A 27,750-nucleotide genomic window follows, 5' to 3' on the forward strand; every position below is an offset into this window, starting at 1 on the left:
TATCACATTTTACTCCATCTAAATGAATAACTAACATTAAGGTGAGGAGGAAAACATTGACCAAAGTCTTCTTAAAGAACTCTGTACTTAATTTGGCAGTATGTTCAGAGTTACTGTTTATCTGGAAGAACCGTTTGCATATTTTCTTCACTGAAGTCCTGAGGACTTCAKTGCTTTTACATATACTTTATGTTCAATGTGTTTGAGGTGTAACCAATATTTATTTGTTTTTGTTGTTTTTATGTAAAAAGACAGATTATGTTGATCTTGACTGATTTGTAAAATGACTAAAAAGGTCAAACTTCCAATTTATTTATACAGTTCAAGGCACATCATTTATAAGACTGCTTTTTAAACGTTTTTATTTATTCTTAATTTGAAAAAAAAGTTTTTTATAAAAAAAATATTATTCTCAAGCATACAGCTTATGACAGTTAAAAAATTCTAATAATTTGTGACTCAAAATACGAGTTATGATCCATTCGAGGTTTCTCATCATGTCCAGTAGAGGGAGCTATTGGCCAATAAAATCAGAACAATGCTATGCTTTGACGGCGTTTGGCAGCAATGTGTACATTGACACATTTCTCTATATGATGTACTAATTAATTATAAAAATTAGCAATAAAAAAATTACTTTCAGAAGTAAAGGTGAAAACATGTCTAAGAAAAAACTTAATAAAAAAGTACAGCCACTTATCTTTTAAAACATGGTTTTGAAAAGAAAAAGCTAAAAAAAAAACAACTTGTTTAACTGCACTGAATTAAGATTGTGATGTGATCAGATAAAAGCATATATATCATTAGTATTTATACACAAAACCAAGAATATTTTGAATCTGCAAATGCTACATTCATCAGACATTTGTATTTTCTTCCCAATGATAAAAAAAACAAAAAAAACACAAGATATCACGGATCTGTACTGTCAAATATTATTGTTAAATTTCAGACGCTTGAGCTTTAGCTGACAGGTTTYATCTTAGGCATTCAAAACAGCAGGGAACATTTTTGAAAAGTCTGTAGTATTCCTCCTGAATCTGAAAGAAAAGCAGAAAAAGGTTTACATCAATACAACATGTTGACTTAAACCCAGAGTTTTGATATGACTCTCACTGAAAAAGAAAGACAGAAGAAAGAAAAGAAAAAAAAAAACAAAGAACGGCCGGAAGAACCTTACCTTTCTGGACAGCACACAAAGGAAGATGAAGATAAACATCCCTTGGAAAGCGTTGGTTATGGTAAACAGATAAGCCGTCAGTGTGGTTTCATGGAGAATATGCAGTACTCCAAAAGTCCAGGTGGCGCCGAGCACAAACAGCAGAGCCATAGCGCCACGGGCACAGGACCTGCCGGGAACATTACTGATTTAACTGGCCTGCGCACAGCGCTCAAAGCTTCCTTTTTTTAAAGTGAAAAAATAACCTATTTATAATACATCATTSTAACAGAGCAATGCATCCTACTAATCCATCAGCTAAGAACTCTATTTAAGTTTTTTTGCTGYTGTTGTTGTTTTTGACCTACATAAAAATAAATATTCCTACCTGATGTTTTCATAGTGGCTGATTTCAGGCTTTTTCACAGCGGTGTGCCGGTACACCTTGTAGATAATTACTCCAAAGGCCAAAAGATTAACCTTTAGTTTGAAACAAGGCAAACACAACAAACATGAAATGAGTCCAATGAATATTTATCAGAGAAACAACTTCTGTTTGTGGAATTAATGCTTCGACATATTCAGTTTATTGCTGATACATCTCTTTCATATTTTTACCAGAATAATTAAACATGCAGGACCAATGAAGCTCCACACAAAGTGATTTTCTGTACTCAGCCAACACCTGAAAAACAAGGTTTGAGAAAATRATATTGGTGCTTTTTAAAAATAGCAACAACAAATTGTTTACTGTTTGTATTTTTATAATTATTAGTATTTAGGTTAAAAACAATAGTACAGAAAGAGAAACTTCTAAAATWAAAAAAAAAMAAWMAWYWRYYTKYWTTTWTWWKTAWSTWTSTTKKKWKTKRYWTRCATACATACATACATACATACATATTTGACACGACTGTCTAATGTCTATTGTTAGCCTTGTCTACCAGATCTAATTTTGGTTACTTGTCATCTAATGATTTTATGTATTTACAGTGCTATAAAAACAAATCTACATCATTTACAAAGAGCAAATTGCAAGTTTGTTATTTGTTGCTCCACAAATTTGGTGAAAAAAAAACACAAAAATTATTTATTGCTGCTTACACTCTGTCTGTGCCGTAATACTTTGAGCCGAGTGTCGCTGAAATTGCCACCACGACTGCAGGGCTCCCATAGCCGAAGATGTAAAAGTTCCGATGCAGAAAGCCTTTGTTGTAGATGACACCGACGACTATTAAATACAGATGAATGCCCTCAATGCACATCCAGGCGAAGGCTGCAAGAAAGAAATAGTGCAGCATCCCTGCAATCACAGAGCAGAACAGCTGCAAGGAAAAGAGACAAGAGACAGAGAGATATTTTACAAGTACTGAATGAGGGAGATTTATAAATCTGCAACACACTTCCAACATCTAATTTGTGTTTTTATGTGTAGATAAAWAAAAAWAAATAGATAAATAAAATGCAGATGTTATTGCAGGATCGTCAGACAGATGACTATCTCTGCTCTTCAAGTGCCTTCACACCTTGTGTGAGTTCATGTTGATCCCCACAAGGAAGATGAACTCAGCCATAAACAGGCTGCAGCACAGGTTCTTGTGTATGGTGGTTCTGGTGCTCTGGATCTCGCTGAAGAACCAGAAGGTGAAGATGCACAAGGACAAACAGATGAGGGAGATGATCATCCCCAGCTGGGTGATCCGGGTCAGGATGGTATTGTGGACTGCCAGCTGGGAAGCAAATGGAAAGGGAGGTGTTTCATTCGCAGTTTCATGGTATGCTGGAGTTGTAATTTGTTGTATTTTCTGCCTGGAATCGCTTCATATAACATAGATGTAGGCAGAGGTTACCCCGATATGCCAGCTTGTAGACATGTTGGGTTTATATTGGTTTTAAAAAATCAGGAAAAAAAAAAAAGCTCTGTTGAATTATTCATTTGAGTTTAAATGCCCTGATTTTGCTTAGTCCGTGTTTCCAAAGAATGTACTTTGTCACAAATTTATGTTCACATCTGCAATTAAAACTACAGTTATAATAATTATGAAAACCCCTTACTGGTCTAAGACTCCACAGAGTGCAGTAAAACAGTATTGCCTTTGGAAAAATAGCAAGCGTCTTCGTTTTTAGTTAMATTTCTCAATGTTTTAATGTTTCAGCTTTAAGAAGGGCGTGTTTTAGAAAAGCTAATCTGCAGAACAAAAAACACTGTACACAAATAATCATACTTAACAAAAATAATTAAAAAAATCCTCACCCTAACGAGTCTGAGAAACTCGTAGGGTTAGGTATATATCAAATCAGGCTTCTTAAAGGAAAGGAACTGCCTCTTCAAATATTTCAAACATTGACGGCTCAACAAAGTAAGAATGAGAAACATAATTTCAAGCTGCACTAAACTTAACACGTTGAGGACAAATTAAACAGGGAAACCTTTAGTCGTGTATTGAAGAACAACATTACTCACATTAGCTCTTCCAGATGACATGAGGATTGCAAAGTGTGTGAGATGATTGCAGGAGCAGTCGGTTGCGTTGCTGCYAACGTGGAGAGTCTTGCAGCCTTCAGTGGACCAGTGACCCTGCAGGCTGCCCACTTCATACTCCCAGAATGCGCACTTTGTCACATCAACTTTGGTGTTGATGGGCTTTGGGGACAGAGGAGAAGCAGAGCAGGTGTTATCACTCTGGAAGAGGCTGTTTTTATTAGTTTTACCACTGCGGTGCGTGGTGATGCCACATAAAAACTGATTGTGCAGGTCTCATCAAAATGGCATTGCAGATGACTGCTTCAGTCATTTGACTGAGTGACTCAGTTTTATGACAATGCACCACCCGAGTTTTACAGATAATTTCAATGCGTAGCTTTTGGCTTCGATGATTTTATTTTAAATATTACCTCTTTMATTTTTTTCTCAGCAATATACATTTTGTTAGATTRATATCTAATAAAAAATGTAAATGAGTAAAAATTTGGAACAYGTTAATTTCTTTTGTATTTCTGTGTAAAATACCAAACAAGGAAGGAATGTCACTGAAATTATTGGTTGTTCATCTTTAAAGGCAATTTAAATATAATTTTCCCTCTTCAGCATAAATCAACACCACCTTCATTGGGTTTAAACCTCTAGGGGCCAACAAAAATAATGATATTACATTTTCATACATTTTAATTATCTAAAAAGAAAATAGAAGAACATTAACTTTCAGGGTAATTTATCTCATTACACCCAGTTTTTTCACCTTTGTTTGTGTTTTACAAGAAAGATGGTCTAAGATGCTAAGTTGAGGTTAAATTTGACTTTAACGTAAATCTTGAGGCCAAAAAAGACTGGAGGATGARAAATGCAGCCCAATATTAATGTGAGATAAGAACTGACTAAAACAAGATTAATTTACCTTTCATAAATGTCCAACTGACACAAAAATGATAGCTTCAAGTTGCAGAAGTGAAATGTAATGATTTTTTTTTTTCACAGGTAAAGTAACACATCACAGGCCTTGAACCACTTAAATAAAAATGTAGGAGAGCGTCTCTGACAGAGTGGCAAGTCTGAAAAAAGTTACACTTTGCCTCTCTTGTATTATCAATTCTTTTCTCATTTTGTATGTGTTTCTGGTTGTTTGCTATATCTTGTTAATTATTTGCACCCGTCAATCACTTGCTGTGTCTCTCCTTGCTTTCTTTGTCTCTTTTTGTTCTTCTTTTGATTTCCTTTGTAGCCGATTTTGATTTTCTTTGTGGTAGTGGTTCATCTTTTTGTTGCCGTTTGTTGTTGACATTTTGTATTATTCTCTAGCACTTTTGTKGTCTATTTTTGTAAATGTTTCACTTTGATTTCTAGTATTTTTTTGTTATCATTTTGTCATCTTGTTTCAACATTTCACATCCATTTTTAGTTTTTGTTTCATTTCGAGATGCAGCACTGTAGCCTTTGTCGATGCAGCTTGTAAAGCTTTCTTGTCTCTGTAGTATTTGCCTTTGTACATGTARTCTCTGTTAAAAATGTTTCATTTTTATTATTTTGGCAGGTTTTAATTCTTTGTTTTCTTTGTTTGTTTTAGTTTACATTTTAATACAGCTCTGAATCTTTAACACATTACAGGTTTTATTTTAATTTAGCACTATAAGGCGTACCTTCAAAGAATGGCCTATTTTAAAACTTTTTTCATATATAAGGCGCACCGCATTATAAGGCGCATAGAATAGACAGTACAGTTAAGGTTGCCACCCGTCCCATACAAATGTGGATGTGTAATAATAAAGAAGTGGTCCCCGAGTACTTTATATAGTAGGCTGCCCCAGTCATTGTTTCACTCACGGTGTTGGGGTTGCGATATTGTGCCCAAATGCTTTCTGGGTAAAACAGACCAACCGACACGCTGCCGCCGCAGTCTTTGTCTCTCTTCCCYGCCTCCCCACCTCCTCGGTCGGCAAGGAGAGTCTTCCGCAACTGKGCBGGTGCGTGGCCGGACAATGGTCACCCTTCTCCATTCGTGCACAGCATGTTCGTGGAGAACGTGGTGCTAAATGATCTGCAGACGACCTGATTATCAGGTCGGTAGGTAGATGGGTCAGTCAAACTTTATTAACAAACCAGCATTCTGACAACTATCCCAGCATGCACCGCGCRCTTCTTCTTCTACGGACGAAATGAAATCCACGGCTGCTTACCGTAGTTGCTAGACCTGTTGTGGCTCAGTATTGGTCCAGATATAAGGCGGACCGGATTATAAGGAGCACTGTCGGTTGTTGAGGGAATTGAAGGATTTTAGGTGTGCCTTATAGTGCGGAAAATACGTTCATGCGATCTTGAACGAGTTTGTCTCCGAACCCTTTTTTATGAAGAATAACAAAAACCAGCAAGTCAAYATTTTTAGGAAAAAGAGACTCCTCTGTGGCATTCGCTTCATTACTCACAAACTCCACTGGAGTWCATTTTAAAAGGACAGCAGGATATGAGAGGACGGAAATAACAATGTAACTGGCATCAGCACTCTGCTCGATTTTTTTTACCTCGTTGTGCCTTAGAGTGAAGGTGACATGGTCAAGTTGGTAAACGTCAGCAGGTTTGACTGCTGCTGCCATGACTTGGGAGTTGACAGTGATTTCCCCAGTTCCTGCGTAGCGCGAGTAGTCAGTGACACCTGGGTCGCTGCTCGGCTTCAGGATGTCACTGATGCTGTCATATCGCACAAACACCACTGACACGCTTCCTGATGGACAAAACAAGCAGAAAAAAGACAAGACGGAGTGAAACTTACTGTACTGCTCGTCAAACTTTTAGCTAGGTGAAGAAAGCCAGTCAGCACCTATAGTTTTATAGTAGAAAATTGTCTCATCACTCAAGGCTCTCTGGGATAAACTGTGAGAATGACTTTTTTAATGTGGATCCATGATATGCCTTTTCAATGATATTTTTAATATTTTGATTTTAGTTSCCACATTCCAATGAACTCCTGGGACAGGGACCTTCTGATCTGCATGGCAGTGTTTCCTTGTTAGTAAAAGTGGCTCTAGTGTAAAGGCACTCTAAGTTTAGGTCTAAGTAGTAAGAAACTTTATATGYTCAGTTCATTAACCACTTATCAGTCTGGAAATGGTAAAAAATAAAAAAATAAATTTTTAGGCTTTTAGACCACGGCAAATCACACTGAGAGCCATTATCYACAAATGAACAAAACATTTAACAAGAATGACGGTGACAAAAAAACAAAACAAAAACAGAAGAAGCTTGTAAGAGGGAAAGTATTTGTTCATGACAGAGTGACTTTCTGCTTCATACGGTGAAAGTTAGCATCTTTACCGCTTATTTTCTCTGGTTTCGTCTTTTGGTTCAGGGTTATGCGATCTCCTCCCAATGAAACAGAAAGTGTAGACTTTGTTTGAGAAGCATCAAAGGTGAAGAGTTTCAGTTCTGCAGAGGACAAAAAGAATAATAATAATAATAAAAAAAAAAGAGTCAGTAATATCTAAATATACACCTGAGGATTAACAGTTTCGTATAAGTGAGAGCATTTTGAGACTCTCTGCAGTCACAGTTGCCTCACCCAATTCAGATGCTTTGATTTGGAGCTCAGTTGGAGTTTTGTGGTTGGAGCCCAACGACAGAGCGCTTTCTTCAACAACATGCAGCAGCTTGGTGATGGTGTGTTCACGCCGCTCCTCTTTCATTCTGTTCCAAGCCACCAGTTCATCCTTCTCCACCAGATTGTTCACTGCTTTCACTAATTTCTGTTTGACAAGAATTTTTATGATATGAGGATGTAATGTTTGTTTGTGCTGCGATGTAATTTTTGTTGCGGTTTAAACGCAACAGCCATCTTTATTTTGATTATAGCTATAAAGAGAGGCAATAAAAAAAAACAGTTTAAAAAATGGGGCCTCCAGGTGTTTMTGTATTACATTATGCAATGCAAAGGTATTCCTTAAATTTCCCACATTCTTTTAGTGRCACAAACATAACAATGTGCAGTGGAAGAAAATGGATGCATGGTTTACAAAATAAAAGTCTGAAAAGTGTGGCATGTATTTGCATCAAAGGCCTGTCTGTCAATACATGGCAGAACCACACACATTTTGGTAAATATACCCATGCAGATCATTTGAGATATGTYTCTACAGGCTTTGCACATAATAAAGACTGAAGTTTGCGGCCTGTTCAAGGTCAGCAAAACTGGAGGGAGAAWATGTGTAAACATATTTCTTCAGGTCTTGCCACACCCRGCCATTATATTACTTCAACCCTCATCACAACTCTTCTGTGGCGCTCCCTTTGTATTCCTGTCAGTTGTTTTTCTTTGCTGAAGAAAAACAGCCTCACAGTATTAAACTACCACTACCATGTATTAGGGTGAAAATAGTGTGTATAAGGTGATCTATAATGCTGCTTTTCCCCAATATAAAGCTATTTTCATATAGACCAGAAAGTAGAATCTTGCTCTYATTTCAATGTGGAAGAGCGCCCTCTTCCACATTTGCTGTGTACTTAACTTGGCTTCTGGCAAACAGCATATGCGACTGACAGCCCATTTACTAAATATGTGACTTCTGAAGGCAATAGGCTTAACTGGATGAGAGTAAAGGGAGCTGAATGCAAATGCACACTTCACAATTTAGATTTTCTTCCCAAAAACAGAAATACTGAAAACTATTAAACTTTTACCTTCTGCACCAAAATCAGGCACTACATTTAGCTGATTTTCCACACAAAGGTGCTTGTTTCCTTCGTGATTATTGTCAGTAAAGATAACTACCACAAAAAATATGTTGACGCTTGTGGCTGTAACACAGCAAAATGTGAAAGTTCAAGGGGTTATAAACACCTTTGCAACGTCTCACTTGCAGTCTCAAATCATCCAGTGATTTGAGACTGCAAGTCTTCATAGAGGGCACATGTAGCAGAAGTTGTTCTTTTAAACCAGTTCAAAACGCGGCTGCTRTTTCGGCAAAGCTCCAAGTGTTGACTGAGAAACAACAATGGTAAACAGAGCCTACTGAAAGAGTGGAGTTGACGGCAGATGGTTTGACAGTGTAATCCTTCTCCACAGCAGCCAGTGTTGATGCGGATCGACTCAAGGCCTCAACATATGCGATCACTTCCACTGAGGTAAGTTCACCAGACGTCCTGTTGGCAATTTCTCTCAGCAGGCTTTGTGGCTCCGTGAGGTTCCTCATCTAAAGTGGGAGAGAGGTGCTTTTTGACATCTGAATGCCGTTAAACTTTCAATGACTTCCAATCTTTTCAGTATGTTGAAACTTGCAGATAGCTCGGTAATATATATGTACAAATTTCTGCCGGAGGCTTCTTCGTGAATATCTTTACATTATATTGCACCGGTGGGTGAAGTGTGATTTAAACTTGAAAGAATTTTTAACTTATTTTTTGTTATCTATAAAATAGCTTGGTTGGTTTCTGGGAACAAGAAGCAGCTTATTTTTGCGTTATTTGTGATGAATTTGTATATTCCAAATTGATTTAAAATATGTGAATTAGTACACATAAAACAAACATACACAGGTATCTATAATTAACACATTTACTGATTCAAATGTAGATTGTATAAATTTTGATAGTCACACATACTAAAGTTATTGATCCCATAGCCAGTAATCCTGCGGTAAGAATATAAAGATGCTTTAGTGCAGCTGAAATCTGATCTAAATGTGAGAATTTAATTATGTTMATTTTTAAAACCAAATTTCAATTTAAATGATCAGTTTCCCATACATTAGCCCTATTTCTTGCAAAACAGTTCATTTGTTCCTTTCACTATACTTGCAGTCAGCCACAATTCAACTGAAGCTGTCTTTGGAATGTGATTTCATGTTTCCAAATGGATGCAGTGTTATTTCTAAAGCACAACCAAGGGTTGAGAGCTGCAGGTTGGAATYGCAGATCATTTTTGCATCCCAGAGTCTGATGATGCACATTGCAGTACATAACGTGGCTTTAATTTGTTCTGCCTTGTGTTACTCCTCAGTCTCTCCAACAGGGGGCAGCTTTATCATGTCTAGTTTTACTGTCCCTGTACAGAGGGGTACTTACATTTTCGAGTGTTTTGTTAACAGCCTGTGTCATGCATCCAATGTTGTCATGGCAATCTTTTTGAGGATGTTCTGAAAACAACAATTTTACTTATGAAAAAATAAGGTTTCAGAAAGCATAGTATCACATTCCTCAGTTTGCACTGATGAAACCTGAAATTTTTACGATCCGTCAATATGTTACACAGCAAATCATCAAAGAAAGTTAAAATTGTGTTGAAGAAACTAAGAAATAGGATGAAAGAAGATACATATCAAAGGACTGCTGCTGCATGCTTTTGTGCGAGTTCTTGAATTCTCATACCAACCTTTACATCTTGCACCTTTTGCTGGATGAAAGTGTTTATCGCCTGAAGTTGAGATGTAATCACGGTTACAGGAGCAATAGAAAGATCCATTTGTATTATGGCAACGTGAGTTTGGGCCACAGACCAGTTCTGACTCACATTCATCAACATCTAAAGGATGCAAATAAGACAGAGAGCTTTAATCAAACCACAATATAAGCAACACCACCGTAGAATAAAACCTGCTTCTAGATCATTTATTTTACATTTTTGTCAGTGACCGATAAACCTCGAAGCAGTAAACTCTTGTAAGCATCTTTTGCAGCTAGATATTCAGAACTCGTCTGCAGCATGTTTCCCTGACATCCGGTTGAGTTTCTGCAGGAATTCTTCAGTCTGCAGCTTAACAATAAAGGTGCTGATTTTTTTCCTGGTGCAAAATAAACAAAACATCTCAGATGGTTTCTCGGGGCAGCAGATGGGAAAGAAGTAGCAAGAGGCTGAAGAGGAAAAAAAAAAAAAATCTCCTCCAACATATTTATCTTCCTCTCTCCAGTGAGAAAGAAAACAGTTCACACATTCATGCAGACCTCACGTCCTCGCAGCTGTGAGGTAACCGCACATTCGTGTTGGGTTCTTGTACTGAGGTCCTCTGAGAGTACGGGTTAGTTTAAGCTACAGATCCCTGTGTAAGATTTTTTGTTTTTTTTATTTGTTTTTACACATTTACAAACTTCCCGTGAGATTACCTGTGCATCCAGTGCCATCATTGGGCTGGAACTGGTCATCTCCAGTCGATTTGTATCCAGGGATGCATGTGCAGTAGTAGCTACCCTCTGTGTTTGTGCACTGGCCCCTGTCCCCGCAGATGTTTGTCACATTCTGACATTCATTGTCATCTGAGGTGAGAAGACAGAGTAGACAATTGGATAATTAGAATAATTTACAATTACACAACGGATTTGTAGGAGGAATGGCAGTGAAATATTTTGGTAGGTTTACAAAGCAGTTTAAAACTGTTTAAGTTCCAAGTGCTTTTTTTTTTTTTTTTTTTTTTTTTGCATTTTTTCCACATCATAATCTCTCATTTTCAAGTATTGCATTGCAGCTTTACAGTACATAATAACACAAAGAGGTGCACAATTTTGAAATGGAAAAAATAAAAAGGTTTTCAAAATTATTTTTTGTAAATTAAAATCTAAAACAAGTAAACAGCACCCCTTTATTCTGTCACTCATTATTAATGATGTTATTTCTACAATAATAACATAATTATTGTCATTATTGCACATTATAATAACAATAATTTTAATATTGTTATTATTATACACATTATAAAAGTACATAATTAAAATAATGTGCTTTTAGAAGTCAAGTGATATAGTACATAGTTGTGTAATTYAATCCCATGTGAACTATGGAGAAGCTGGAGAAAAGTATCGCTCAGGTGGAATAATCTGTTAATAAGACAGCTATTAGTCCAAATCTCCATAAATYGGACTTTCATRGAAGAATAGGAAGAAGAAMGTTACTGTCTAAAAAAATCTTGAAGATATTTGATTTCAATTTTGTCTCAAGCTATGCAGGAGTGAAAGAAGGTGTTTTGGTCAAAAGAGCTTGAAATGAAACTTTCTCTCWCCCACACATTTTACTTTATATGACATAAAACCAGCACAACAGCTTATCTTTAACACACCACCCTCTCTGTTAAACATGGTGGTTGTACCTCAGGCTGTGGGAATACTTGTCTTCAACTTGAAACTGTTCAGAATTTATTGGACAATGAAAACAGCTAAATACCGGGCAATCCCAGCTATAAAATCTATATGAGGGAGCAAGAATGCTCTAGCAGGACAATGACGCTAAAAATAATCCGAGCTGCAGTGCAATGGGGAAACTGTTCAGTCTCCAAATGTCAAAAGCTGATAGTGACACATTATAAAAAGATCAAGAGTGGGAGGCAGCTTGACAAATCATTTTSTCAGGATGGTTGAACACAAATGTACACCAACCTTCTCAGATTTGTAAAACAAAAAGAAAATCAAGTATCAGTAATAAACCGCTTTATTTCCCACTGGAYGTGTCAGCATCTGTACATGTCACATCGCCGCTAAGTTTTTCTCGGCTTCATATTGTAACCAGTAATAATATGGCCAATATGCAGCCTTATCGCGCACTTGTCTTTTTCCTCATTAAAAAGCAGTTTGTTTTGACGTAGGATTTGCATTTTACTCTGCTGAGATATCCAAATCTTGTTTCTGCCTCTTCCACAGTAAATTAATATCTTACTGACTGCTGAGCTTTAATGCAACATGACCAGCCTATTACAGTGTGCCTGCTTTTTGACAACAAAAAAAGTGATGGTAATCATTAGGAACTCACAAAAAGCAGCTCATTTTGAGATTACTGTTTCAAGTCCAAAAATAGCACCATAAATTACAACAAGCAAAGAATTGTCCTACACAAGTATTCAGCCTTTTAAAAGACTTGAACCTCCAATTAGTCTTAGTTTGAAATGAAGTTGTTGGCTGGCAGCAATATTTCCTATTTTTATCTGTGGAATCTTATGATTTATTCAATTCCAGTTGACTCAAATGACTTCCAAGCATTCGTATTTCTGTTCAGGTGTAAAAAGCAGCCGATGGGCAGCTTGCTGTGGATGTGGTGGCTGCTCACTCATTAGAGAAAGTGCTGTTTCAGCCTTATTTTCAAACACATCATCCTTGTTGCGCTCCACAGTTTATTGTAAAATGACCTACTGGGACCTGTGCTTTGCCTGGATGTGATGAATACTCTGCTCTTCCACTTCCCTGTACCTTTTGCACAAAACATGTCCGGTAAAGGAAATCCTCTATTCCTCTRRAGGAGGTGACCAACACAAAGATGTCACATGATTTTTGACTCACCCTGATGTGATCACCCCGATGCGAACTGTGTTCATATTCCTTCAACTTTTTAACATTTAGTCAGGATATGAACCTGAATCTTCAATGTACTTTATTGGGATTTTGTGTTGTAGAGATACAGTGATACATAATTATGGAATTTAAGGAAAGGGATTTTTATTTGCCAAGAAGTTGGCAAATAAAAATCCAAAAAGATTTTTTTTTTTTTCATAAAATATGAAAACCATTTCATTCCACTTTCCAACTGTGCACCATACTTTATGTGAGTCTATCACATACAATCCCCCAAAACACACTTTTAAGATGCAATGTGAAAAAAGGCAAAATTTTGATTAATTTTCAATACATCCTGTTAATTTTTCATAAATTCCCTTACCATCTTGAAAAGGATAACTGTACTGGCAGCTTGATCTTAGTTTTAAAATGTGTTCCCTGAGGGAATATAAATCGTGAATTGCCTGGTTGGTAAAGAATTCAGAAGCCCATCACTCTACGTACACTGTGCTCGTGCTTTTGATTTGGTCAGGAAACAGGGCGGAAAAAGTTCCAGCAATTATAAACAGCTCAGAAACATAACAGGAAGAACAATGTCAACCAAAAGGCAGAGCCAGCGATACATATTTGACCAATAAAGCTGCTTCATGGAGATTGCGTCTCTCCTAGCTGTGCTCAGTCTCTCAAAATTTAAATATGGTATCAAAAATGCATAAAATATAATAGAGTATAATATATTCTGAAGGTTTGCTAAACTACATTTATATTCTATACATATTCAAATTCTAATTACCACCTTAATAGCAGGAAAATATATGGAGTTATAGCAACCTTTTATTTCTGACAGTTAATTAAAATGACCATTTTTCTTGTATTTTCTAATTTTTTTTACAGATTGTGTTTATCCCTTTCCACAATATCAGTTTACACACAATGGGTTTTCGATACCTTTACACAATTTAATGATGATGATATAATTTCTTCTCTAAGCTTTTGTTGGGTTATTTTAAAATATTTAATTTAAATAGAAACAGCCTTGTAAACCACATCTCAAACACACTGCTTCTTGGTGTGACACCAAAACAACTTTTACCGATAAATCAAATAAGATAATTCTGGACTGGCTTGGTTCACCTTGGATTACAAGTTGTATTGATCTCAAAACAAAAGTAAAAGACCTTGTGAATATTTTTGGCAGAACCTGACAGGAAACTGTCTTTGTCTACCATGAAACAAACCCCACGTAGACATGTGGTGAAGAAGAAATCATCACTGCAAAAACAGAACAAGCCAAATTACAATTTGTAAATACACTCAGGGTCTGATGATACTGAAATGTAAGTGTTCACTATACTGATTATTGTCACATTTGGAGGAAAATTGGGGAACTTGCAAATATGAGAACAYCATTCTAAAATACAACAATGTGTGATCTGTTGGACTTCAAATGGAAATAACATGTAGAAAGCAAAATTGTGAGAATTTTTAAATATTTTAATAGGTCAGCTAGGAAGTTAAGTTGTCGACACATTGTTTTTGTTCTTTACAATGTTAAGATCATGTTTTTGTTTTTTGTTTTTTTCTCAAGTGCATGCGCATCATAATTTGGCCTGAGTTGCTTTTTCAAAAAAAAGAAACTAACTCCAGTGGATATAGGTGGAGGTCTCAACAATCACCTGGGTCACTGAGTACTTGACAGACAGACCACAATTTTTGAGACAGAAAGAGTGTGTGTCTAATCAGGTGCCCAGCAGTGCAGGAGCACCACAGGGGACGGTACTCTGACCATTTCTTTTCACTCTGTACACTTCAGATTTCCAGTAGAGGTCAGACTCCAGACATTTGCAGAAGGAAAAGAAAATAAAGATTTGGTTAAACTACATTTCCATCATGGGAGAAYGTGGTTGAGGGATATAAAAACATTGGTGTTCATCTGGAGAACAGAACTGGAGATGCAACAGTAAGACCATCTACAAGAAAGCGCAGAGCAGACTGTACTTCTCAGGTCTGTAAGTCCATCCAAGTTTAATCTCTTCAGAAATAATTTGTTGGCAGAGCAGCATCAGAGCCAGGTACTCTAAAAAGACTCAACAACCTGATAAAGAAGTCTGGTTCTATTTTGGGAATGACTGTGGAACCACTGGAGGATGAGGTGCAAACACAAAATCAAGTCCATTATGGACAACCATGAGCATCATCTTCATGAGACTGCTTTATAACAACAAACTGTCTTCAGTCAGAGGCCGCTTCAGAGTCACTGTAATACAGACAGCTACAGGGGGTCCTCCCTGCCCCCAGCCACAAGAGTCAACAACAACCCTTTGAAGAACCTTGGACAACATGAGTTACAACAACAATTTTCCCTTTAAGATATCTAAAGAATTTGAATTGAATTTGAATTCAAATGGACATTGATTCTGGGCACACCATAAAAATGAGTAAGAATGCAACCGCAGGGCAACAAAGATGACATTTTGGAGAGGCCATTATAACACTCCGATAATTTGTGGGCGTTATAATGTGAGACAGGAAGTCTAMAAACCTGAGTAAGTTACCAGTTCTGTCAGAAAGAATAGACCAAAAACTTGCACTAGCAGCTTGTGGAAAGACAGCAAAACATTTGAGCAAAACCATACAGTTAAACAAGCAATTCTACWAAGGAAATCTGTGTAAAACAATCTCAACAATTCTGACATTTAGAAAGTAGAAATAACTTTGTTCATCTTAACTGACACAAAACAGAAAATGTTTAGCTTTGCCTAATTTTCTATATATGTTACGTGTCCTTTTATGAAATGTATGCAAATAAAATGTTTTAACTACACAAGTTAGTATTAAAAATGTTAGATTTTTCTCTGGTTTAAGATGCTCAAAATAAATAACGAATGCAGATTTTTGTACATTTTTACAGGTTAAAATTAATCACCAACTTGAGTTTCAGCAACTGTGATGAAAAGTAATTGTTAAATTAAACCACATGTGTGCAAACTGAAAGACTTTTCTGGTATGAACAAAAAAAAAATGTGCTGACTTCCGAGCCACATATCCGCAACAGATTTACTTGAAAACAACATTTTAAACCCCCTCAAATAAATGGGTGAATGTGTGTGAGTGTGTTCACCTTTGCAAGTTCTTATTCCATCTCCTGTATATCCATAGTTACATATGCAGGCTTTGCTTAATCCATCCTGAGTCTTACATGTAGCTTTTGAGTGACAAGAGTCACAAATATCAGAGAGGCTTCCAGTGTCCATTAGACTCCAGAGCCATGCTGTGAARAGAAATATACAAAAAGACAATTAACAATTTAAACTCACAAGATTYCTAATCCTTTAGTAATAAAGGATGATGGTTTTTATCTAAAGATGTTTATCTCCAGTGTAACAGAAATTAATTTCTAATGTCTTTTGTGTGGCATTGATTGTCAGTTTACATGGAAGCATAATTATCTATCATCAATTTTAAAGGAAAATGCTAACATTTATTATTAGTAAGCTCAAGTACAAGTCACTACTAAAACTACTTATGAGTAACATAATGACTTAGTTATTGAAGCTTTGTTTTAGATCTATATTATGCTACAAAACAAGGAAGCTCACTTACCTGCGAAAAGTAGAAGTTTCATTGGGGACTTGAGCAGAGACTCCATACTTGACTTTGGGACTGGGTTATTCTTCAGTCCAGAAGGCAGCGGCCCGCCTGGTGACGTATAGACTGTTTCCTTGCATCAGTTTTCCTGTTTCCCTAAACCTGGCCCTTCCTGTCCTGATCTTTAATCTGCTTTCAAAAACAAGCATCCTGACCCCTTTTACCAACCGGTTGACTACAAAGACTGTTTCACGACTTTACGTTACCCTACAAATAAGCAGAAAACATTCTCCTGACACTTAATCGCATTTTTGTGGAGTTATTTGCAGCTCGACTTTGCATTGCCATTTTGGTACCTTCCTTCTCATTGTTCTCATTGGAACACATACAGAAGGCTATGTAAACATGGGTCAAAACAACACAGACTGGGTTCACTGAAGGACGACCCCCCCTCCCTTCCGCAAAAAGACGGTTTACAAATTTACACACGCACACATTCCAGCGCGTCCAGAGTGTCTTTCAGTGTCTGTTTCAGTGTTTCTTAGACAAAGGATTGGACATCTGCCTTTCCTTTAGCCTCTTACTGCTGAAGCAAGCTATAAAAAAAAGAAGAAGAAAAAAAACAAAAAACAAACAGCGACAGAATTTTCAGCTCCTATTTTCAGTTTTATAGGGTTATTGTTGGGCTGATAAAAAGAAAACAAATTGAAAAGGAGATACTGATTGGGGCAAGTCTGGACTTATCGCTGGTCAAATTCTAATTTATATTCAAAGACTTTTTCTTTGACGGTTTTTCTTTTAAAAGGTCTGGCCTTTTAACACATTTCTCTTTAAAACAGCAATCCATTGAAGAAGCTGTGTTCTATTAATGAAGCCATTTGACGACTATGCAGTGTGCCGCATTCACATTTACAAACACACTGCCTTAAAACGTGATTTATTCCTATGACCAAGGCCCGAGTAATTGTGGGATTGTATAAAATGGCAATATAAACAGAATTTTCAGACCCTTTGTGCTGTGGTCACATTCAGAGTGTGTCTTTGAAGATAAGTGATAAAGCACTGCTTTCTATTTTTGCCTCTTTGACATCTGTCATGGACTAATGACTCTTTTCTCTGTCAAGAAAATGAGCAGGGCTCTGTGCTATTTAGTTCTGGTAGACTTCTGACCCATCAGAACAAAGTTTTCTCCTCAACAGTAAAAGGTTTTTTCTATGGCAAATATTTCCAATTCTGTAATTCCAGTCAATCCATCAATACTGTAAATTGCTGTTTCAGTGGAGAATCCAACTGGCACAGCAGATACAAAACAGGTAAAAATTAACAAAATGTGAGAAAGTGACAGCCATCAAATAGGAAGAGTARCCATTCAGGCCTAGCTGAGGGTCTTTTCAAAGCGCCTTCTTCTCTTTGGCGTACAAACACATTCATTGATGAATAGTTTCACTTCAAAGATAAGTTCTTTACTGACTGTATTGCAATCTCTGGAGGTGGTTTGAATTGCTTAGGCAAGGCGTTCAGTTTATTGCTGAGAAAGGCAGCTGCTTTGAATGGCACCATTAGAATTGCTCCACATTAGTGTCCTGGGAAAGTGCTGGGTGAAAACCACATTTGAATGTCTCGCTCTGACACACTCCTGGCAGTAAGGAAGGAAGTGATGCTRCCTAGAACAAACCTGGACTGATTGCACCCTTCCTCCTCCGCTGTTTTTTGTCTCGGAAAATCTCTCATTTAGCGAGGAATCTGTGAAGCCTACAGGAGCGTGCTCGCTCCACAATAACATTGTAAGACATCTAACAGAAAAGATTGCTTCAAAAGTCTGCAGGCAGCCTTGTGTAAATGTTTCCTCTTTTCCTTTCCTCTCTCGTGGATATGGAAATTTTGGATCCTACAGGTGCAGGCCTTTCTGCGTTTGCGAGTGTTTAAGCAAAGGAGAAGAGTTGTTTATGCTATTCAGGCAATATTGAGATTTGCCATACAGAGTAGAGCGGAGAATCTATTTTGACACTTTTCACACATATTTGTTCTGATGTTGGCCTTATGCGCTGCCATGATAGGAGAACTGAACTCAGGGGCGCAGATGGCAGCAACTGTCTCATAAACAACCAACTCTTGAATATTTCAATACGCAAGCATGGAGAAACAAACTATCCTTCCTGCTCGGGTTCACACACACACACGCCAATTGCTGTGCATGTGTGTGTGGGAAGAGGGGAATCTAGTAACATAGTCACTTCAAGTAAAGAGCCCGCACCTATTTAAATAGGAAATACCCATTTAAAACCTAAAGCAACCTCTGCCTTGGATTACTAAAAGAGGATGACTGTGATTTGAATTAATACTGGGATTCATACATTTTTCTTAGTCTGTGTTTGTGTTCATTGACAGACAAGAGAATAAAGAATATTCTCTCATAGACGTCCACATTTACTTTGGCATTTAAAGGCCATGTGTTTGACCTTGCGCAAGTAATTTTTTTTTTGTCAGTTTAGATGTTCACAAGACTGTACTTTTGGGCACCAATTGGTCATGAAATATGTTTATGTATATTATTTTTGTTTCAAACAACGGGTGTACAAAAACAGCACAAAAAAAATTAAACGTCCACAGTGGAAACTCCAGATTATGAGCGCTCTTAACAAAACAACTGTGTAAACATCAAAGGTTTCTACATATATAAATAAATGTGAATTTTTGACTTTGATAATACAACATTAACATTATAACATGATTTAGAGCTCAAAAAAGTCAATTTTACAAAATATTGGCCCTTTAAATTTACTCAGTTATTTATGTGTTTAATATTAAAACTCCAGATTTTTCAGCAGGAATCATTTGTATTCTACAGGTGACTCATATTGTAGAGTTAGAATAAAACTTAGAGTTTTGTTCTTCTGTACCAAACTACCCTGTGTTTTGCACAGTGATATCAGGATTTGAGATTTTAAAGTAACTTGAGTTTACAGAAACATAAACATGAAGCTGACAGATGCATCAGATTATAAATAGCTTTGAGACATTTAGGTTTGAATACCAGTAAAGAGGCCAGAATGAACTGGGACTCCAGACAGGACACGCATTCACACGGAGATAAGTGTGAAGCAAAACAAGCATCAAAAATGCACCATGAAAATTACCGGTAGCATTAAAAAGTAAAACAGTGAATATTTACAGATAAATTGAGAACTGGCACTAGTTTAAAGAATAATTAAAATTAAAAAACCTTTAAGATGCGGTTTTTGATAAACTGAGACATTCCACTCTAAGAACATGGGATTTGAATGAGTGGAAGGGAAACTCATGAGAAGGAGTCAAAGTGTTTGTCAGATAAATACCATGCACTTCATCTGTGCTACTTTTACAGGAAGCAGTAATGTGCTCCACATTTGAAGCTTTAGGATTTCATGTCTTCCAACACAATGTTGCAACAAAGTTTGATTTTTTTTTTAAGAGTATATTTTTTGTTGCTTTCAAATGTTGCTCATGATATTAATATTTTTTTTTTAATGGTCAATGATTTTGAGTATGTTATAAAATAGCTTGTTTTCTAGCAAATGTATAGAAMAAAGGAAAATAGGGATCTCAGTTCAAGCAGCCAGCCAGTTTTCAAGATCTGATTTTCTAATATATGAACAAAATATTAGAGTAACAGGCAGTTATTTCATGTTTTTTTTTTCTTCTCATAGCCTTTTTAATTGCATGGAGCTATAATTTTTTGCAAAAATTGTAAAAGAAAAAACTAAACAGAACAAAAAAAAACTAATGTCAATTAAAGAAGGATAAATAATGTCACAAAAGAGGTAAATTGACTTTATGTTTATTTCCACAAATGTCTGTGGAGGTTTAACTTCTAAAATAAATACGCAATGTGGGAAATATAGGAAGGTTAATTGTCTTGCTCTTTAAGCTTTGAAATCTCAATAGCTGGACTAAAATGCATTTTAAGGTCTTTCTTACATGTATGGCTAGAAGAATATTTTAAAGTTAAAGGTGCTGTTTATTTCTGGACTATTTCTAAAATTACTTCCTTAGAATGGGTAACACACTTTATTGTTATGGCTTTTGCAATTAGCTGTTATCAGTTTAAAAACACAAACGCAACGTCAAAGGGGCACTTTTGAGTTTAAACAACAAAGTTAAGGCTGCAGATTGCCTTTTGCATTTGCTACTCCGTTTCATCACGGCATTTCAAACAGTGTAATTTTAAGCTCTTGCAAAAAAAAATTTTTTATTGTTAAAATATTCTTTCAGTGGGATAAGAACTGTGACTATTGTGAATGTTGAAATGTAGATTTATGATTTGAGATGCAATGCTGCTAGAAAGAAATGGAGCAAATATCCCTCTTGTTACCTGTGGGAAAAGAATCCGTGCATTACAACTTTCTCCCTAAGGTTCATCATTAATATGTAAAACCTTTTAAAAGGTAATCATTTAAGCTCAAAATCTAGCCATACTCACCTGAGATGAGCACTTTTCAATAGAGGGCCATTTTGAATCTGGAGGAGGAAAAACATGGGTGAACATATATCGTTAAATACAATGCTTATAAGGAGCCAGTAATGTCTTTAAAAGGAATATCAAGACCACTTTTATTAATTTTTCCTTCTTTGTTGGTCATTTGTTTTCTAATGAAATATCAATAAAGCTAATCAAGAGCTGTGTCCTTGGGTGTTATGTACTCATCCCAATTAGTCGCACAACTACATTTGCTTCTGGGGATTGGGATCATTTTGCATATTTGTTGTCAGTTGTTGCCTTACTACATCCATGATCATGTCAACTTAATTTAAAAAAGCCCCAGTGTGCAAAAGAAGAAAAAGGATGGAAGGCCCTTGAACTGCTTCTGCAGTGCTCAAGTTAAAGTGGATGCTCAGTAATAATCAGGAAAAAGCAGAGAGTAATATTTAATGCTATGGATTTAATTGGCAAAAAAAGGTTTAGATTTTTCATTTATTGCACAAATGATAAATACCACAATACACTTCACTCAAATGACATGAGTGAAACAGCCTTTGTTTTGTGTCAATTCTGTGTCAAGACTTGACTTTGAAAAAAAAAGAGCAATTCCTCCAAAGATGGGGTGCAATTTACAAATGAATTTCCTTCATGCTTGACTGCTTCATAAAAGCATTTGTCCTGACTCAGATTGAACACACTTGAGTGATCCTATCCATATTCCCGACTTCTTTACCAGACAATGTTTTCCATTTTCACAGAGAAAGAAGTAGGACATTTCCATGTTCTCAGGTGCAACAAGTGTTACTGATTGGAGCTTTTTTTTCTGCCACCAACCTCTTGTTAGGTTACCAACTGGAACAAAGTGACACTGGAAAGAGCTTGTGCTCTTTCAAGGATAAAGGGGATCCTACAGAGGTGACAAAGCTTTGGGCTACCATTTTTTCAGCATTGCACAAAAACACAATTAGGAATATTGCTATTACATGAAGCATTCATTCTAAATTCAACTCAAATTTTTGCAAAAACATACCTGCTTGAAGGAAACATGGCTGTACTTTTTTTAATCAAAAGAAGTAGCTTGATTAAGTTTCAAAAAATATTTTAGCATTATTAAAGCCATCAGTGTTAGGAACTCAAAACAATTTTCTATGATGGATGCTTGTCATTTTCATGGAGTAATCTCTTAAAAACAAGAACTAAATAAAGTCTTGCAAAACCGACGAGTGTAGTCATTTAAGAAACCTAAAATATAAACGATCTATTTGTATAGTCACACTGTCAGAGTTGTGGATGTTTCAAACATGTGTAATAAGTATTTAATTAAATAAAAGACAACGACACAACACATCTGACATGACTAAAGATTGATATTTTTAATATTATTTTAATGTAAAATTTAAAAGATGAAAAATTTTAATACTTATAGAAAGTACCCATATTTACAAGCATTCAGAGAAACCTTTGTTCAGACAGTGGGTTTTGTAAAGATCATTTTGACTAAACCTATGGTCAAGCAAGAATATTTTGAAGTAACCTGAAGACTTGTCATAGTTGAAAAGTTAATTCTGAAGTAAGGAGCCATGATATATCCTATTTGCTACTACATTTGGAAGTGAACATATAAAAGCAAAGAAAATTATTTTGATTGGTTAAATTCTTCCTACAAGTGTTTCTGTCATTTTGGTTTTTCTTGTATTTTTATTTTTATTTATGCTTACCCTATATCTCATTAATTCACTCTTGTTTTCTACTTAGTTAATTCTTATTAATTTATGTTTTGTACTTAGCTTAGTTCTTGTTGCTCATATTATTAGATCAGTGTTTTTTCCATGGTCATTTCTTATTTTCCTGGTAAGTTTTTTTTCTTCTTTTCTGCTCCTCTTATGCCATTACTCTCTCTCTCCCTCAGTCTGCCTGCCTGTTCTACACTTACAGCTGCAGCTTGTTCCCAATTAGTCACCTGTTTCTCATCCTGTAATCAACTTCCCCGAATACAAGCTCATCACTTTCATTCACTTCCTGCTGGATTCTGCTGTTTTGCCCTGTTTTGCCCTGCTTGAAACTCTTTTGTTTCCCCCCTCAGTTGTTTTTGAGTTTGCATTGATTCTCTTTAAAACTTTTCTTCAAACTGTCTCTGCTTCCAGGTCCAGCTGCAACCATCATTAGCCATTACATAACTTACATGAAATGTTTCATTTCTTACAAATTCATACTATAATCACACAGACGTAAGAGTTAAATGCCTCAATTACACACACAGCTGTCTGAAGTCAATTCAGCTTAATCAAATGACATTGACAATGACATGTGAGGCTGATGTAATAGATTATTGAACTTTGCTTTTTTTGGTTGTACATATATGTAACTGATCCTGAAAAGTCTGTAAAGCTGATCAAATTGTAAATAAAATAAGTGAGAATGTTAAAATGTCATAATTATTGCAACATGTTTTGCACCATGAGTGTGGACTGAAACAGATGTAGTTACACAAAGACATATTTTCTCACAGATGACCTCATACATCTGCCATTCACACTCCCAAAATGACTGTGTGTTATGATGTTAAAAACGGCATTGATAGGCCCTGGCATGATGTTATGATCTAACCTTTGGTGCAATTGATTTATTCAGAGCTAAAGGTGAAGCCATTAGTTTCTGCTTCGAGACCCCTCTGTGAGACCGGTTCTGAATTTATAAAATTTCAAGGAGCTCTGATAATTTAATTTGGAGTGCCCTTTTATAGGTTAGGTCACCTGCAGCGAGCCCTGCAAATTGAATAAAGAAGAGTAATAGAAAATAGCATGTCAGGTGGGCTCCCTGCTTATAAAATCATTAACAACAGTGTGTCTTTTCTCATAAAGGAACCCATTTATTTTGAGGGGGAAATATTATGAAAGTGTAGGGAGCAACTCAATTTATTTTTCATTAGGAATTAACTCTGGAGAATCACTGAGAGGGTTAATAGCTGCTGGTGTACATCAGCAGTGTGAACTAATAGCTTTTCAAAAAGGCTGTTCTGAGGACTGTTGTGCATTTTTGAAATATTGCCTGCTTTTAAATTAACGTGCCTTTCCAGTAAGTTTGTGTCAGCACATGTAGCATCAGGGAAGCTGTGCTGAGAGCAAATAAAGACCTTATATGACAAGCATTTATCTGTTTTATAATGTAATTTTACTTTCACAGTGTGGAAGAATGTGTGGAAGGTGGTTTCTTTCGCATGTTTCATGTAGATTAAATCCCTTTAAAAAAATCTATCAAGTTGCTCAAACATGGTGTAAATACAGCGCTGTGAAAAAAAGTAATCCCCCCTCCACTTACATATTTATTTTGTTCTCACTTTATTCCCCACACTTCCACGTTTTAGCTGCTGAAATACATTTTAATATTGCAAAGACATTCGGAGTAAATACAACTTGCAATTTTTAAACAATGATTTTATTTCCATCCATCCATTGTCTTCCACTTATCCGGGGTCAGGTCGTGGGGGCAGCAGCTTCAGCAGCTTCAGAAGGGAGGCCCAGACTTCCCTCTCCTCAGCCACTTCTTCCAGCTCCTCCGGGGGAACCCCAAGGCGTTCCCAGGYCAGCCGAGAGACATAGTCCCTCCAGCGTGTCCTGGGTCTTCCCCGAGGCCTCCTCCCGGTGGGACGTGCCCGGAACMCCTCRCCAGGGAGGCGTACAGGAGGCATCCTGACCAGATGCCCGAGCCACCTCAACTGGCTCCTCTCGACGTGGAGGAGCAGCGGCTCTACTCTGAGTCCCTCCCGGATGACCGAGCTTCTCACCCTATCTCTAAGGGAGAGCCCAGCCACCGTGCGGAGGAAGCCCATTTCGGCCGCTTGTATCCGTGATCTTGTTCTTTCGGTCATGACCCAAAGCTCATGACCATAGATGAGGGTGGGAACGTAGATCGACCGGTAAATCGAGAGCTTCGCTTTTTGACTCAGCTCTCCCTTCACCACGACGGACCGGTACAGCGCCCGCTTCACGGCAGACGCTGCCCCAATCCGCCTGTCGATCTCCCGTTCCCTTCTTCCCTCATTCGTGAACAAGATCCTCAGATACTTAAACTCCTCCACTTGAGGCAGGACGACCCCCCTGACCCGGAGAAGGCACTCTACCCTTTTCCGGCTCAAGACCATGGCCTCGGATTTGGAGGCACTAAGCCTCATCCCGGCCGCTTCACACTCGGCCGCGATTTTATTTATTGAGACAAAAAAATCCAAAAGTTATTAAACTCTCATTGAATCATATATTCAATGAGATTTGAATATACATATTCAACTCAGATATATAGAGAGTTGAATATACATATTCAACTCTCCCCTGCCTTCTCCCTATGGACAAGCAATCAGAGCCAGAAGGAGGATCTTAGCGCTGTCAATCAACTTCGTGGCCATGCTGCTCACAACCTCCGCCTTGCTCTCTGCTATCTGCTATGCTAATAGAGGTTCACCACAACAGAACCTGTCATGAATGTCAGTCTAGTTAGCGTGGCCACCGATCATAGCGTATACATTGTTTTTCTTAAACAGTAAGTTGTTTCCCTGACATTAGCACTTTTAGCAACACATGCATGAGGATGATAGACAGCACTAAGACACTCCTCCTGCCTGTGATTGGTTGACCAGGAGTGGTGAAATTCTTCAGATGGCAATATTTTTTTAAAAGCTGCCAGTTTAAAAATATTGTCACAAGTCTAAATGCAAAGAACTTTTAATGTTATTTTCGGAGGCATTGGACTTTCATTAACTGTAAGTTATAATCATGAAAATTAGAAAAAAACAAAAACTTTGAATACTTCACTTTGTGTAATACTGTTGATAATGTGAGTTCCACTTTCTGAAATGACTGACAAATCCTCAAACCTCTTTAACGTCTTAAAAGAATGCACACATATAGGTTAGACATGATTAAAAACCCAGGGTGCACAAGGATCTGTTTGACTGACATGGTATGGCAAAAAAAAAAAATAGTAAAGTGGTACAAAATATGAAAGGAGGCTCACTGGAAAGAATATCAATGTATGGTCCCCATATCTTGCTCAGTGGAAACAGTTCCTTGAGTCAGGAACCAAAGCATTGATCATTCTGACAGATGCTGTGCTTATGGAGGATGAGATGGAGATTTACGTCGGAAAGGATGAGACAGAGTTATGATCCAACGGAGCTGGTCTCCTGTGATGGAGACGAACAAAAAGAGAGGCCCACTCAGAAATCAAATGCAAACATATCAAAGCATAAGCATGCAGAGGATTTGATGGTAATTCTCAAAGATGAAGGATCTGAAGAGACAGTAAATAGATAATTGATTATGAAAAGTCTCTTTAACATAAGATACTTCAAAATACCAGTTAAAATTATATCCATCATTCTCCCAGCCCACTTTAAATCAAGAAAGCATATATTTAAAATTACATTATGAGAAAACTAACACTTGGAGAGAATCAGAAACTAACTGAGCATTTTTTTTTTAAATAGTGTGAGACATCTACATTCATAATTTATTTTACATTAAGATTAGCATTAGGATATGTGTAGAAAGGGGTGCTATTGCTAGAATGCTACTTACTCAAGAGAATAGTCAATTAAAACATTTTACATTGTCATTTAAAATACTATGGTACAATTTTACTTTTATGATAAAATTACTGTAAAGACATATTTTGTGTGATAAATTCAGAACCAGAAACTAGTAAAATTATTGAAACCGCTTTTACTTATCAATGTGTTAGGAAGACTACAAATGTACTTGAGTACAAATGTAAATATAGACGTACATATATATCTGGCTCAGTGAGTATTTGTTTGTTTGGGCCATGTCGTCTCACTCATTTTCTAAAGAGATTTTTGGGATCTGCTATCAGAAATAAAAATGTAATCAAATTCTCATTTTTATGAAACATTATAAGCTGTTGTCTTAGATGCCCTCTAAGTGTTTTGGCTTCAGATTTGTGCTTTGGCTTCAGATAGAGACATGCTCTAAGCTTTTGCCACCACACACTGGACTCCTAAGGGCATTACAAACAAATGATGAACTAAAGGACACATTTGTTACTGGCAAGAAAACAACTTCCCCCTCATCATCTTGTTAAAGATAATGAGGAGGACTGTTGTAATTCTGTCCACATACTTCTTTTCAAAAACTTCTTGGAACACTTCTGTGTAACTGGAGATGATTTAGTTTACCTTGAAATCACTTTGTTAGTACTTCAAAACACAAATAAACAGAACATTCTCAAGTTAGTCCTTTTTAATAAGACAGTTATAATATTTATACCAATTCTCTTTTTCATTTATTTAAAAGTAAGATTAAAATGTTGCATTTAAAAAAAAGAAATATGAAAAATATATAAACATTCACAAAAGGACTGAGCTAATGCTACGCAGGTTATACCAGAATCAATAAAACAAATGGACCAGGTGTGTACAAATTATATATTAAAGAGTGAGTGTTTATTACAAAAAGTATTTCCTTTAAGCAAATTATCTTGATAAATGTGTAAAAAACATACAACAGAGAGAATATATAATTTTGGAAATGTAGGTGAAATAAAGTGTTTTAACACTGTTCTTAACTAGGTAAAGTGCCTGACCAAAGTATCATTGTATCAGCTGTACTTTAAGTATAATTGMTTTCATTAATGTTTTTTTCAAAACATACAAAAAGTAAAGAAACATTTTACACTTGGTACTTTTAGTAAAATGTTACTTAAAAATGTACATTTCCTAGCTGTCTTTTGCCACTCTTTTTATTCATAGCAGAAACCGTTTGAATCAAACTGTTGCTAAATTGTCATGATTAAAAACAAATGAGT

At 36.6% G+C, this 27,750-nt stretch overlaps 1 protein-coding gene across 1 annotated transcript; it reads right to left on the reverse strand.

The window, feature by feature from the left end:
- Nucleotides 1-345: 345 nt before the first annotated feature.
- adgrl4 (adhesion G protein-coupled receptor L4) lies at nucleotides 346-16,773 on the reverse strand. The gene is given in 16 exon segments (XM_008408101.2): nucleotides 346-1,040; nucleotides 1,181-1,349; nucleotides 1,548-1,639; nucleotides 1,778-1,844; nucleotides 2,261-2,481; nucleotides 2,683-2,886; nucleotides 3,621-3,800; nucleotides 6,170-6,369; nucleotides 6,960-7,070; nucleotides 7,204-7,387; nucleotides 8,651-8,830; nucleotides 9,702-9,772; nucleotides 10,009-10,158; nucleotides 10,737-10,886; nucleotides 16,009-16,158; nucleotides 16,491-16,773. Coding segments are annotated over 16 exon segments (2,274 nt in total). The 5' UTR covers nucleotides 16,537-16,773; the 3' UTR covers nucleotides 346-941.
- Between the last annotated feature and the right edge of the window lie 10,977 nt (nucleotides 16,774-27,750).

Source organism: Poecilia reticulata, linkage group LG4, assembly GCF_000633615.1.
Source record: "Poecilia reticulata strain Guanapo linkage group LG4, Guppy_female_1.0+MT, whole genome shotgun sequence".
NCBI lineage: Eukaryota > Metazoa > Chordata > Actinopteri > Cyprinodontiformes > Poeciliidae > Poecilia > Poecilia reticulata.